The 14,944-nt window shown below is 38.4% G+C and overlaps 1 protein-coding gene across 1 annotated transcript; it reads left to right on the top strand.

The window, feature by feature from the left end:
- Nucleotides 1-307: 307 nt before the first annotated feature.
- Nucleotides 308-14,432, top strand: slc2a15b (solute carrier family 2 member 15b). The gene is made up of 12 exons (XM_084929961.1): nucleotides 308-352; nucleotides 1,765-1,863; nucleotides 5,766-5,926; nucleotides 6,039-6,163; nucleotides 6,444-6,589; nucleotides 6,907-7,039; nucleotides 7,211-7,398; nucleotides 9,667-9,777; nucleotides 10,523-10,624; nucleotides 11,266-11,341; nucleotides 12,526-12,653; nucleotides 13,589-14,432. Exons 1-12 carry the CDS (start codon nucleotides 308-310, stop codon nucleotides 13,814-13,816), a joined length of 1,542 nt encoding a protein of 513 aa, XP_084786087.1. The 3' UTR covers nucleotides 13,817-14,432.
- Nucleotides 14,433-14,944: the final 512 nt, after the last annotated feature.

Genomic DNA, 14,944 nt, shown 5'->3' with positions numbered 1-14,944 from the left:
ATCATGTTAACTGACAAATGATTTTAAAAAATTGTTTTTTAAAGTAGATTATTCTAATCACTCTGGGGTGTAGGATGACACTCGTGATCTTTGCTGGGGAAAGGGAAACGATAAAATTTGTGGGATGGGCCTGCTTTGCAGGCGGTTTAACGACTGTGGAAATTCCGCCCATCAACACGACACGCCTCCTCTCCGGTACACGATCACGGCTCAAACTCTACAAATGGGGATGCAGTGAAAATAGTTTTGAAAAGTTTTGCAGATGACGAAGAAACTCACACAAGGGGAATAATTATTTATGACTTAAATGGCGGAAGAACTGTTACAGGAAAACAATGAAAAACTCACCTTGGTAAGTGTAAGCATTTTGAAAAATTTAGATCTAATTCCTGGGTGGTATGGTCGTTTCCAGTGATCGCTTTTTATTAGTCACATGATTTTGGAATTATGTCGCGAATGCCTCCTAATCTCATTGTACAACGTTCGTTCAAGGTCATGGTTCATATAAGATGCTTACTGGGTTCCTTGGAAAACTCATCATGACACACTGAACTCGTACAATAGCACCAGTCACCACGTCATATGACATTCCAAGCATCGTTCAATTTACCACAAATCAGGTTAAAAAAGACTAAAGGAGACTTTAAAAGCAAAAGTAGCCTGCGTGTGTTTTTAAACGGCAAATGAGAAGTTACTCGTGTCTCATTTTAAAGTGGTGTGACATGTGAGCAGCTCCACATGAGATATTTAATCAGAATAAATTGTTGCTGAGTGGGGTGCAATGTCTCCTGTGTACTATATTTAAAAGGAGTGACAATGGCTCAGAGGAGCTGTTGACTACCTTTAGTCATAACAGACTATGAGTCTTATCTGTTATGACTGATTGTTGTTGTACAGCTTTAAATTCTAAATAAAGTCAGGTACCTTTGATCATGGTGACTTTTTAAAACTAAACATCATTTTGCTGATTTTTCAATACACATTGACTAAACTGTAACATTTAGTCAGCTGCTTTAACATATTCATTTAGGGTAATTGTTTACACTTCCAGTTTGTTTAGTTATGGTGAAATCTATTAGATCAGGGGTGTCAAACATAAGGTCAGGGGGCCAGAATTGGTCAAGCAAAGACTCCACTCTGACACGTTTTTGACTTTTAATTGTGTTTAAATAGGTTTTACAGCTTAGATAAAAATGGCCATATGGAGAGAGAGAGAGAGAGAGAATGGCAGACCTTTAATTGTAATTAATGTGATTTTACACCTTTATTCCTTGCATATACACTTCCTTACAATTTTTCATTCACTACAACATTTCTTCATCAAGTACAAAAACAGACAAGCTGTTGAAATTGAATTGGCTTCCCTCACTAACCCCCAACCTTGACCAGTTGGGATTTAGACTGGTTCTGCTGGAGATTTCTTCCTGTTATAAAAGGTATAAAAGGAGTTTTTCTTTCCCAGTGTCACCAAATACTTGTTGGAGGTTTCTCTAGTATTATTGTAGGATCTTTACCTTACAATATAAAGGCCCTTGAGGCAAAGTTGTTGTGATTTGATGCTGTATAAATAAAATTGAATTGAATTGAATGAATAGTTAAACTGCTTTACACTGACAGAAAGGGGAGTTTCACTGGCCTGGTCCACTTCACATCAAAGTGGACTGTTTGTGTCCCACAATGTCAAATGAGTTAGACATCCCTGAGACAGTAGACTCTGTTTGCAGCTTGGTTTTCCCCTCATGTGTTGCTTTGTGTTTTCCACAGCATCTTACAAAGCCTCTGCTGGCAGTGGCTTTCCTGGCCTCATTTGGCAGCTCTATGCTCTATGGCTATAACTTGGCCGTTGTCAACTCTCCTGCAAAGGTATTTTCATCGTCGTCTACATAATAAGACTCCTGGTTTTGTGATTTCATTTGCGTGTATGCTTTTCGTGAGAACTCAAATATTCCCTTTATGGTTAAACGCTGTATGAAATTTGATTCTCAGTGGTTAAATAACCCATTTGAACATAACACTCCAACTGAACAAATAAATTGTCATGTGGGGTCATGTGGGCTTATGTAGCTACCTCACCATGTCATTGATACGCTGTAGCTCTTAATCCATTATGTTCCTTGGATGTTGAATTTGCCGCGGTGCAGTCATGTGGTCCAGCCCCACAGAAGCATGTGAGCAGGCTCAGGGTATCGCTTCATGTTCGTAGCTCAGGACTTAGGATCAGCTAAACCTTTCATCTCCAGCTTTCATTTGCATTGTTTTTCTAGAGCTTGGTATCTGTTGTTGAAACTTTATAAATATGTTTTATAGTTGTGGATTAAAGTAACAAAAATTTTATAAAAACCCTGCATCAGTTCCAGGTCAGGAATCAGCCAGCCAGGGTGTTTTCTTAATGCTATTGTTTTTAAATATCCACAATGAAACTGTAATTGGTTTAGAGGGAGGCTTAGACATGTTGAAATGCTTGCAGATGCACATTAAGGTGGGCGTACACTGTGCGATTTTTTCAGTCGCATTATTCAGCTCCTGCTCAAACTCTACGATTGATTCGCAGGGGTTAGAAGTTCGTGGGTCACGATGCAGGGTCTCACAATATACGGCCCGATGCTCTGATGCAACTTGAGTGCTCACACTGTGCGTCCATAACATGAAGCTTATAACACAAAATCTGTCTCTCCCTCTCTGTCTTTAACAGACACAGACACACACACCACCACCATCAACTTTGCTAAATTGCTAATGAAAAACATTGACCAGGCGGCTGCAGTTGAGCAGCAATGTCCATCCAACTCTTTTCATGGTTGGTGCGGTCGTGATAATATTGTGAGGCCACATCGAAATGCTCGGATGAGCTTGCCAAAGTTCTACAATTTGTGCCTCCATCGATTGTGTCCAGATCACACGCTGCACTGCCGTGCTGCTCCGTCTTTCTACTTCCAATTCTGTTTGCGCGTGCGCAGTGTGAGAGGCTGCGGTGACACCCTCACGAGGGCTGAAAGGATTTCAGACAGGTTTGATTTTCTTGCGACCATACGATTGATGATTGGGAGCTGGTCGTGAGTTAATCGCTTCTTGTTACCTCATGTATACTAAACGATGCACGACACACAATTAAGGCGAAACTCGGGCCGATCCCCGAAAAATCAGACAGTGTATGCCCAGCTTTAAAAGCTTGACATGAGTTTCATTTTTATAAAAATAGATTCACGAGATGATTAGCTTAGCTACTGGTCACGGGAGGATGGAATGAAGTCACAAGTCATCTCTCTAATGCTCTAAAACGCACACATTAATGTAATAACTATTTCCTGGCACGGCTAATTTCAAAAGACATGGAGCCAATTTAGTTGCTTCTGCTTGTGTCCTTTGGCTAAGCTAGCAATTTAGCTAGCGTAGGCCGACTCCCGTCTGATATGGAAGTCAGATGTGAGAATAAAATCAATCTTTTTCTTGAGAAAAACAGAAAAATACTGGGTATTTCCCCAAATCCTGAATGCTCTGCACAGAAGTAGGGACAGCTGGAGCAGTTCAGTTCATTTTGTTTGGGTCAGTTTCTTAGTGTCAAGTGATCTAAAATTTTCTGCTCAAATGATGAGGTCAAACATTTACCTGCTCTCAGTAACGTTAGCGTCCTTTTTGTGCTGTCATAATGTTCACAAAGTGTGGCACAATAGTCAGTCTGTGCAACAAGACAAAATAGCTCATTTTATGTGCTTTGGATATTATGATACGGACGAATCTTGTCTGAAAATAAATAATATAAAAACTTAGATTACATAATCAGAAAGCCAAAGTGCTTACTTCAGACTGATATCCAAAGCAGAGCCCGCAAGTCTCACAGTATCGACATAACATCCTTTTTTTCAGACTTTAAACTCAATAAATCTCAGGTAAAATGTATTTTAGTTTTAATAGTTTACTATCAAATTTAAAGAAAACTTGTGCTTCAATAATCAGCCAGCAGAGTAGAAAGAAAGACAAGACCATTTAGCAGTTGGTTATGATTTAATGTAATTGGTACGACAATCATTTGATAATGTGTTGACGCTGTTGTTGACACTGATACAAATAAAATGTGATCTGTTGTTACCCTCTTTTTTCAATCACTCTTCTGTTTTTGTGTTTGTTTTTTAAGAGAGAAGAGTCTTTTTCCTGGTAACCCTCCCAAACAAGCCTTACTTCTCAGTTTTTTGCCCTGTCATGAATTTTAACATTAAAAGTTTTAACACTTCCTCAGAGCATTGGATCATCTGGCTTTGGGGTCAATGGGTTTGTACTTCCAAGATTTTGTCGTTGTGTTAACACACACCTGAACACTCCAGACCAGCATACTGCAAAAAAACACAAACCAACAAACAAATAAACAAAAAAAGCTTTTATTCGTGTGGTCACACTTGCTGATGAGTTAGTCAAGTGCTTTTGATTAGCAGCACCTGCCTGCTACTAATCCTGTGGAACCAGTAAGGATGTACTTAGATTTTCACAAAACTCTATGAAGTTCTGTAAAAACATTCTTTAGGGTTTTTACATGACTGTAGATATACAAATAACAATGCTGCAGATATACAAGCTCAAGGTCAGTATATGACAACATTCAGAAAGTAATATTTTAGTAAGCAAGGTAATGTGGAGGAGTTCTATTCTATTCTATTCTATTCAGCTCTTTTAAGGAGGAGCAGATCAGCAGCTGAAACCTTTCTGACATCATATGACACTTTCTGTTGTTTCAATAATTTTCATTACTTTGTATAAGAAATCAATACAGAAACAAAGCAAAGGAGCAAATATGAATTTCCCTTCTTGTTGGTTATGGACACTTACTATGTTGTTACTGTCGTATGCTTCTTTATGAGATCTGTAGACTTTCACTGAGGCCTTTTTATGTGCGATAACATAGCGCATAGTACAGGGTGAATTTTTGAATTGTGTCCTCTCCTGCACCTTTTCTATATTCTTTTGAATTCATATTAATTTATATATTTAATTAAGATTTTTCTTAAAATTTTAATGCAATGGATCATCCTGGACACTTTATTGAGTGAAAGGCGTCACCGTCAGATTCATCAAGCATGCAGTCGATGAGTCCTTTTCAGCTTTGAATTTGACTTGACTTGATTAAATTATTGAAGCTACAACATCAAATTTTCATTTTTCAGGTCTTTTGGGGATATATTGTGACGTATCATTTATATGTTTCATTTTTTGTGTCATGTCTGTAGTGTTACAGTTACGGATGCTCACATTAAACATGTTCAAGGTTTCAAAAAGTTTGATCGGCGTAATTGATAATAACTTAAGTATTTGCACTATTCACAAATCCAGGCTTCCGACTGCTCTATTTCAGGCTGTTTTTGCAACTCTTGGCTCTCGTTTATGTCAGTAAGATTGGATGTATTTATTATAGTCGTCTCATGGCTTTAGATGTGAGCACAGAAGCTCCACACTCCTCTTCAAACTTTCTGTTTGCAAGGGGCAGTCGGTCAGAAGAAAGTTGCTTTAAAAGGAAGAGGAGCTGGTTTCAGAGAGCTGGTTTCAGAGAGCTGGTTTCAGAGAGCACATGGTTGCACGAAGCTCAGTGTAAGAAAAAAAACAATATTTTGAACTCTGACTCCTATAAAACTGCTGTGCTAGAATAATAAATAAAAGGCTAAATAAATAAGATATCTAAAAAAGGTAACATTATCTTTTGATTGCACACTTTTTACACTGGGTTTGATTTATTTGGGGCGTTTTTGCTTAGAAAATGAATTTACCTTGTTTTCCACCAGTACATCAAAGACTTCTACAATGAGACATTATTAGAAAGTCATGGCTTGACTCCGGATGGGCATCTTCTTACCGTCTTGTACTCTCTTACTGTGTCAATCTTTGCCATTGGTGGAATGACCGGAGCACTGCTGGTGGGCAGACTAGTTACCAAATATGGAAGGTCAGTGTGACCATGTTTATGAATTTTGAGTGCATGTTTATGAAATTACTATTAACCTGTGACAGACTCAAACTTAGAGAGCTGAGCAACGAGAATCACTGCGTCCAAACAGGAAAGGGACTCTGGTGAGATCCACCGCACTTGTTTTTATGGGCGGAGCTCTGATGGGCTTTAGCAGATGGTGCAGAATTCCTGAGATGGTCATCATTGGGCGTTTCATCACAGGAGTACATTCAGGTAGACATACCTACTGTCCCTGGTTGACTAAAATTTATTCCGATGTCAATAATCTCCTCTTAATATTTCTTACTGTTATTATTACTGTCACATATTTGTCTGTAATTAGCAGCACTTTGTGTTGTTGGTGAAAAATAGCTGTATATACATTTCCTATAATCTATAAACAGCTGAGTCATTTATGCTTTAAATTGCCTTTTCAGTTCACATTTTGGTGTTTTGTTCATTTTTGCACCAGCACAATCAGACTGTATTAATTGCACTTTCTTCGTTTCTACAGGGATTTCTCTCAGTGTGGTGCCGATGTACCTCGGTGAGATCGCCCCTAAGAATTTGCGAGGCTTCCTGGGCCTTGTTCCCAGCATTCATATTTGTCTTGGAGTTTTCATCGCTCAGGTCCTGGGGCTCTCGGAGATACTGGGAAAGGTTCTTATACTGTGATGTTTGACTGGCTTCCATAGTTCTAATATGTAATAAAAATAACATTTTGAATTGATGCATGCAAGCAGAGACTCTGTGATCTAGAATTGAGCAGATGCACAAAGCATTGCAAACAATATACTTTCAGCCAGAAAAAGCTTCAAGACACCTTATGTTTACTTATGGAATAGCTAAATATAGGTATAAAGACAAAGATGGTAAAGATGGAATGAATAGTTTTAGATGATGATATTATTATTTTTTTAAATCAAGGTTTAGGTGAGGTGTTTGGTTTTTATTGGGGTTGTTTTTTCCCCACACAGGAAGAGCACTGGCCTCTGCTTTTGTCTCTTGTGGCGGTTCCTACCATGGTCCAGCTGATACTGTTGCCATGGTTTCCAGAGAGTCCACGATATCTGCTAATAGAGAGAGGAGATGTGCATGCCACCATTGCAGGTTAAAAAGTGCATTTCCTGCTTTCCTTTTCTGAATGTAGAAATTACAAAGGAAGATCAAGACGCCTAGAACAGATTCTCAAACTTTACATAATCCTTTCACTGTGATACTTGAAGGATGAATTAAAACAGTTTAAAAAAAAAAAGACTCATGTTTCACTCTGTTCTGTAGCCCTAAAGTGGTTCCGTACTAAAGGAAACATTCAGGCTGAGGTTGAAGAGATGCAGGAGGAGCAACGCTCTTTGTCCTCCATGCAGACCCTCTCTGTCTATAGCCTCCTCATGGACAGCTGTGTCCGCTGGCAGGTCCTCACTGTTGCGGTGGTCAACATCGGCATGCAGCTGTCTGGGATTGATGCCGTGAGTAGGAGAACTATTGTGTTGCCTTTTTCATCTTTTGTTTATATGTGTGTGTGTTGTCACATTTTGAATGTGCAACAACTGTGCAGTTATTATATGAGAGTGAGATCTTATAGTGCGAGAGTTCCCAGCTGGGCTCCTCCCGTCCATCCATACATCACAGTCTCACACCCACTGAATGACTAAGCAGGGGGCGATGTGACCATGCCTCATTATCTCCTGGTGCTCTCCCTCAGCGTTACCTCACATAACAAGGTCCACCCATCCGAACACAAAGTCAAACACATCTTTGTACTCATTGCTTCATATGGATGGAGGCTCCAGGCATGCAGGCTCATATGCTAGTGCCATTTCGCAGCAGGGGTGCACCCCACTGAGTCTCTCAGTCCCAGCTGTTCCAGCCAGGAACACTGGAAGGCTTCAAACCTCCAGAAGAAGTAGTGTCTCCAAATCTGAGACACGAAAAGTAAAACTAAGCAATTCAAAAGAGTTTGAAAAGTAAATGTGCATGTTTTTTCTTAAAATATTGGATACTTATAATCATATTCATACAGACTGAGTTTGTGCACAAACAGATATTTTTCAACATGTTACAACATGGTGCTTTTACAGTATTTGTGGTGCTGATTTTGTAGAGTTATTACAGCCAGCTGGGGAGCCACTCAACCTAGGAAAAATGATGAAAGAGCTATTTCTTCTGCAAGTACTACTGTAGCTGTACTGTCATTCACATCATAAAGTGGCAGCCCCGCTATTATTTTGTTGCTGCTCTTGCTTTGTTTTCGTTCTTCCACTTCTACACGAAGCAAGAGAATACGACAAAGCATTGACTACATATTCATAATCATAAAGAAGTGAAATCATGGATAAATCATGAAGAAGGAAAAGAAGGGACAAATAAATGCATAACTAAATTCATAAAGTTAATTTTCAGGTAACAAAATATTTTCCAGATGTATGTAATGAATGATTTCCAGTGTCTTTGTACTGGTTGTAGTGGATAATTCAGCATGAGCGCAATCAGTTCCAAACAAGAATGCTGTAATAAAACAGACAATGAGGATTACGTTCTTTGGTTGTTTTTTCTTAAGGTAGACTAAGTTCAGACGTGTTCTGAGGCTACCTGCATCTGTTTAGGATCAACACACTCCCCTAAAAAGTGAACCAGGTTTTATCCACTTTTTGTAATGTGGAGGTGTAAGGTGCTAGGACATTTGACACAAATGTGCTCAATGAACGGTTTCCTGAACTAGGTTGTATAAAGTAGAAGTTGCCATTACACTATTATGTTATCAGCATCTGTCTTCTCAAGGACAGTTTCTCAAGACAGATGCTTGTTTTGGTAATACTGCAGTAGTATAGTTGGCTTTGTAGCTTTGAGTAAGCCCAGAAATTAAGTAATTTTAAGACTGTGATTCTCTCCTACTTAACTTTTCCTACTTTAACTGTACATACCTCATTGTGTAAATCTGGGTTAGGTTTACACACTGAGGCATGTCAGATTAGATGAGCTAAATAATCCGAGAACACCTTTGAAATTCTGTGATTTTAAAGGGTTTATTTTAGATGAGGCTAATTCTGTTAAACAAACAGTTTGGCCTGAAAAAGCTGAAAAAAGCTCCAGAGTGAAATGAGCCATGGCTACTTTGCTTAGCACTCTGACACCACTGCAGTGTTACTGGCTTGCACTTTAGTGCTCATGTGCGTAAAACAAAATATATGAATCAACTCATATAACACAATTCTTATATTAGAGGAGATTTTAGCTCAGTAAGGAGGCGTTTTAGCCTAGCAGCTTATATTCATCTTCATCAAATCTTATCCCAGTTGTTTAAGTTTATGGAATTGTTTGTGCTTGTGCAGGCCTTCTGCTTTGCTCGTCTGTTTGCATACTTCAAGCCTCCAATGGTGATGAAATGTTATATGTATGGTTACTAAATCAACAAGACAGCATTTAACTGCACTGATCACGATCTTGTCCGCACATCATCAATGATGGATGTTGTATCAGCAAAGTGTGATTAATGAGAATGCGCAAATTAATTTCAAGGGGAGTACTTGTCAGGAGTCCATACTGATGAAAAGCTGTATCTCAAATGCATGAGTGATGGTCGGCCTTGTGATAATGATCACTATGATGAATCGTGTGCATTACCAGATAAGCAGAGTGACTTTTTGGCTCCTTAAGGAAACAAGGCAAACTTTGATTTTTGCTGTATCAATAGTTCAAAGGATTCAACATATCAATAAACCTTGTGTCAATTTCAGATCTGGTTCTATACAAATGACATTTTTAGGAAAGCAGGAATCGCAGACCCTTATATTCAGTACACAACAGTGGGAACTGGGGCCATTGAGGTCATCTCAGGGATGCTGGGGGTGAGTAGACACACACACATTAAGATGAAATGAATGTATTTCTATTATACAAGGATTTTTTATATTTTGGACTTGTAACGTTGGAACACAGATGTGATAATGTGCTCCTGTTTTCCTGGTCTGAGCTCTGTTTGACCAGTGTTAAAGCAAAACTATACAACAGAATTAAGTATATTGGGAACTTGACATAAAAAATTGCATTTTTTGTTTTGTTATGGATTTAATGGCTGCTAAACTGAAAATAGAATTAGCAGATTAATTAACCATGAAGCACTTGGGGTTGCAATAAATCTGTGCCTTGTATGACTGATGGTAACTTAAGTCTTGATCCACAAGAAAAAGAGAAACTGGGAAAAACAAATGCCTTCCCTTCTGATAAACATGTAACTTTTTACCTAAAATACTTAAAATAAATAATGACTTTGGTTATTTTGGTTATGACATGTAGTCATGCACAGTCTGTTTTGTTTAATTTGATTGTTTCAGTTTGTGTTTTCTGTTGTCTCGGTCATGCTTGCATAAAATCTGATTAGGGGAAGGTGAGCTGAAACCTAATGAAGGTCATTTATTCTGTAGCGTGCACAGGGTCATGTTATACTCTATTAAAAATAGATATATAGATATAGATATATATAGGCATAGGTAGCATGGCAAATGAAAGATTTGTATAATTGCAACTAACTTTTTGAAAATCTATTTTTATGGGTTAGTCACATGTAGTCCTGCTTATTTGTCCATTATTTAGTGTTTCACTATTGAGCGTCTGGGCAGAAGACCACTGATGATTGGTGGTTTCCTTTTTATGGGACTGTGCTGTGCCGGAATCACTGTGTCTGTCCTCTTCCAGGTACATGTCATCTGATATCCTGCTGGTTTAGGAATATTTTGCATGACATTATAGTACATTACATGGAGCTTAGGACATAACCAAATTTACATAATTTACATAAATTATTGTATGTCTTCAGATGCAAAAGCCTCTAAGTGACACCCTCTGTGAAAAATGAGAAAATGATATCAGGTGAAAGCTTCACTTCAAAGCCATGCTAAGCCTCTTTCCAAACATGGTTTGTTAGCAGAAACCTCTAAATGCCACTAAAAGCTACCATGTCCACAGGAACACCAATCAAAACACACTTATTTGTAAGATTGTTTTCAGTTGCATGTTTAGCAACTATTTCCTATGTCTCATCCAAAGAGGTGGACTGCACAAAGGATGATGCACAAATGCAAAGCAGGTTTTGCTGCAAAACACTATTGAATTTGTTAAAAACCAGTGTAAGACATTTCATTCAGTGACCATTTCACTGCTGTTAAAGTAAACTCACTGAAGCTGAACAAAGGACACTGACGAAATATTTAAAACAAAGTAAAATGTTAGATAGGCTTAGAGATTTTTCCATCTGAAGTCATCATATAAATTAATAATAATAAAAAAAACTGTGTGTGACCATCTGCAACTCATGACTTGTGTTTGACCAATCACAGCCGCAGTTGTCCAACATGCGCTACATCAGTGTGGGCTGTGTTATTGGGATTATTGCTGGCTTCTGCATAGGTCCAGGTAAAAAAAACAAAAAAACAATCTTGTATCTGTATCTGGCATGAAAACTTTCCAACACTTTCAAACCTACATGTGATTGCATTAGCTAGAAGTAATCCTGTGTATGAGGAAACACTGCACCCTGCTGGAAACTTGCGCAATAGCAGGCATTAAAGCTTGAAAACATCAGCACCCCATCCTCCACACTCCTCCTCTGGCTGTGAGGAGATATTGTATTTCATTAGTCTTGTAAATTAGGAAATCCTAACTGCCACACTGCTTCCATTCTCACAGCCATTTGTACACTGGATGAGATGAGTGAAGTGAATTAAGAGGCAATAGTTTACAACGATGAGAGCCACGTCGAGCGAACCTGCGAGGATGATGGATTAGAACAAATCTGGTTTACATAACGTCATTCGTCAAACAGGCAAAATCTATACCTCAGCAAACAAGGATTTCTCTTGCTGCAATTAGACTTCTAATGGCTCATTGTTCATAAGCTAGCTGTGATGAATATGGTTTCCTTCAAATGAAACCTTGCTTGCACATTGATGCCCTCCCATATATAGCGCAGATGTTGACAAATTATGGTGTAGTTATTGGTTTGACAATATTAAACTTTTCTCTCTGCAGTTATCATGCACAGAATAATGAGCACATTATTCGGAAAGCTAATCATTAGAGCTTATACTAATGCATATTTCTCCTTCATAGCCTTCACTTCTAACAATGAAGAATCACATGTTTAAAGTTAAGGCACATCTTAAACTAATGAATTGCATGAGCTAAGCTATTCTGTGTCTTGTGGTTCAGAAGTGGAGTTTTGCCGTCTTGACAAACACCTTCCTCTCTTGTCAGTCTATGATTAGTGAGTAATAATGAACACATAATGAAGTACATGTAGAAAAAGGAGTGTAATATAATAGCACTTGGACTTGTGAAATGTTTATCATTAATCATCTTCTGTTAATTTTGAGTAACTGCCAAGGAAGAGTCCTGAGTGGGAGTATTGATAAAGTAATTGATGAACTAAGATGCCGATGTTAATTTCACATCACCCAATAGATTCATATAGCCATACTAAGTAATTAAATGTGATTTGTGTTATAACAGGATGCTTAGTTAGATTAAACTGTCTTCATGTGGTGTTGTTGGGAATATTTTTGGAATAAGACAAATATGTTTTTGTGTATTCTTTACAGCGGGTGTGCCTTTCCTGATCACTGCTGAGCTGTTTAAGCAGTCTCATCGACCGGCTGCGTACACCGTGGCTGGTTGCCTCAACTGGATGTCCAACTTCACCATTGGTTTTGTCTTTCCCTTCTTAGAGGTCAGCACTGACTTCTATCCCACAGAGCTAAATTCAAATGTACACAAAAGCCATCTAAAAATACTGTCCAGTTTATAGTGAAAAAACATGTAAAAAGGCTTTATTTCTATTAATTTTTTTTTTGTACATGTGTAGTCTTGACATTTGATGCAGATCTGCTGTGTGTATAAGACTGGCTGTGCACTTTTGTCTGAACAGAAGTGACTCCACAAATACCAATAAAATTTCCAATTAAAAGTCCCGACCTTGCTGTCTGTCATTGTCCTCGGCTTCGTTCCAAGTGAAAAGCTACAAAGTAAAGAGGACAATTAATTGTTAAGTTGACAGTGACCGAGGCAGTCAGTAATTAGTCTGGCCACAGATCTTAAAATATGAGATTGCATGTTCCTTAATTTTTCTGTTTTTATTCCACATGAAGCAAAATAACTTCATTGCTCTCAGAAAGTGTTTTTAGTCTTCAGGCTAGCAGGTACCGTCTTCCTCTAGTCTCTGGGATAAGCTAGGCTAAACACCCTGTCCTGTGTTTTTTCGGTTTTATAGCCTACCTTTAGGAAAGCTAATCCTTAGAGTTTATACCAAAACATTTCCCCTGCTGCAAAACATCACTGATTTGCTACTGATCTTACTGTCTTTTCCAGCAAAAATAATGGCAATAAGGGCAATAAAAGAGCCCCTGGCTAGTTTGGAAACCTAGTAGATCATTTAGAGCTTAAAAAAAAGGGAAGTACTTGCCTTAAAAATTTGCTATGTTAATGCTAATGCTATTAATGCTAACGTTAACCTTTAAGCCAACAAAACCAATAATCTACCTTTCATGTTTTCTGTCGTGGTTTGCATTGTGTTTATGTTAATCTATTGTAATGATCTTCCAAAAACCCAGAGTGTTTTGTGTCTTTAACTGTGCATTTTTATTTTTTTGTGTCCTTCCACCCCAGATTGCAACAGGTCCTTTCTGTTACCTGATCTTCTGTGTGGTCTGCTTGGGAGTGGCTGTCTATACCTTCTTCATCATTCCAGAGACCAAGAACAAAACTTTCTTGGAGATCAGCCAGATGTTTGCCACCAAGAATGAGATTTGTGAAGAAGAGCTGTATCCAAATAGTGAACTAAAAATGGCTCTGATGAACGGCTATGGAACCCTCGACTTCCATGACAAAAAATAGGAATTCAGCCAGTTGAATAGGAGCTTAACCAACACTGTCAGTGATACAGACGAGGAACTGTCAGATCAACTGCTTCGTGCAAATTGTCACTGCATACAGTTATGGTCAGAAGTTTACATACTCATCATGGGCATGAATGTCATGGTAATTTTGGACTTTTAATAACTCCTTTGAATTGTTCTTTTTTTAAGGTTGGAATGATTGTATGGCAAACATTTTTAATGCTTTTAGAAAGTATGAACTGGGGACATAGTTGTGAATTCATGTTGTATTTTCTCAAATCCACTCAGAATTAAAAGTATGCATACAGACTCAAAAATATACATATATCCCCACTAATATTTGATTAAATGTTCTTTAGTGGGTTGGACCTTTTGTAGATGCCTTTGGTAACCAGAATTATGCTTCTGTCATAACTCCTACTGGACATTTGATCTTTCTTCTTGATAGAACTGGTAGATTTAATTTAAACTGGTTTCTTGATGTGGTAATGGCTTTTAACCATAGTCTATGGAGGAGGTGGGGGCTTTGGGAAGGCCATTCCAGAAGCTTAATGTTAGCGTCCTGTATCCATTCCAAAACCAGTTTTAATGTGTGTTTGGGATCATTGTCCTGTTGAAACACCCAACTGTATCAAAGTTTTAACTGAAGAATTTGACAGTAGTTCTTCATTATCCCGTCCACTTTGTGCAAGGTACCAGTACTACTGACAGCAAAACAGCTTCTGAGCATGATGCTACCACCACCACACTTACAGTTGGTGAAGTGTTCTTAGACTTTGAAAGCCTCACCTTTGCTCCTCCAAGCACACCTCCTTTGGCCAAATTGCTCAGTCTTTGTCTAATCTAGCCATATAACTTTTCTCCAGAAGGCATTTGGCTTGTCCGTGTAGGCAGCTACATATTTTAGTCGAGCTTGAAGGTGTCAGTTTTGGATCATCCCCAAATTCCTTTGACTTTGCCGTTGTTCTGAATATCGGTCAATCCAATGAATGCTGTCAAACAAATCCTTTTTATAGTGGCGAAGAGAAACTCCCAGCTGTAGTCGATCATGATCACTAACAAGAAGTTAACAGACCTTGGCCTTGTCAAGTTCAGAGATCACAGCACAAACACATCCTCTTCCAAA

The sequence above is a fragment of the Perissodus microlepis genome, chromosome 6 (assembly GCF_051167445.1).
Source record: "Perissodus microlepis isolate ML-2025 ecotype Zambia chromosome 6, ASM5116744v1, whole genome shotgun sequence".
Lineage (NCBI taxonomy): Eukaryota > Metazoa > Chordata > Actinopteri > Cichliformes > Cichlidae > Perissodus > Perissodus microlepis.
Note: the sequence above shows the minus strand (reverse complement) of the source record. Positions and strands in the feature narration are given on the sequence as shown.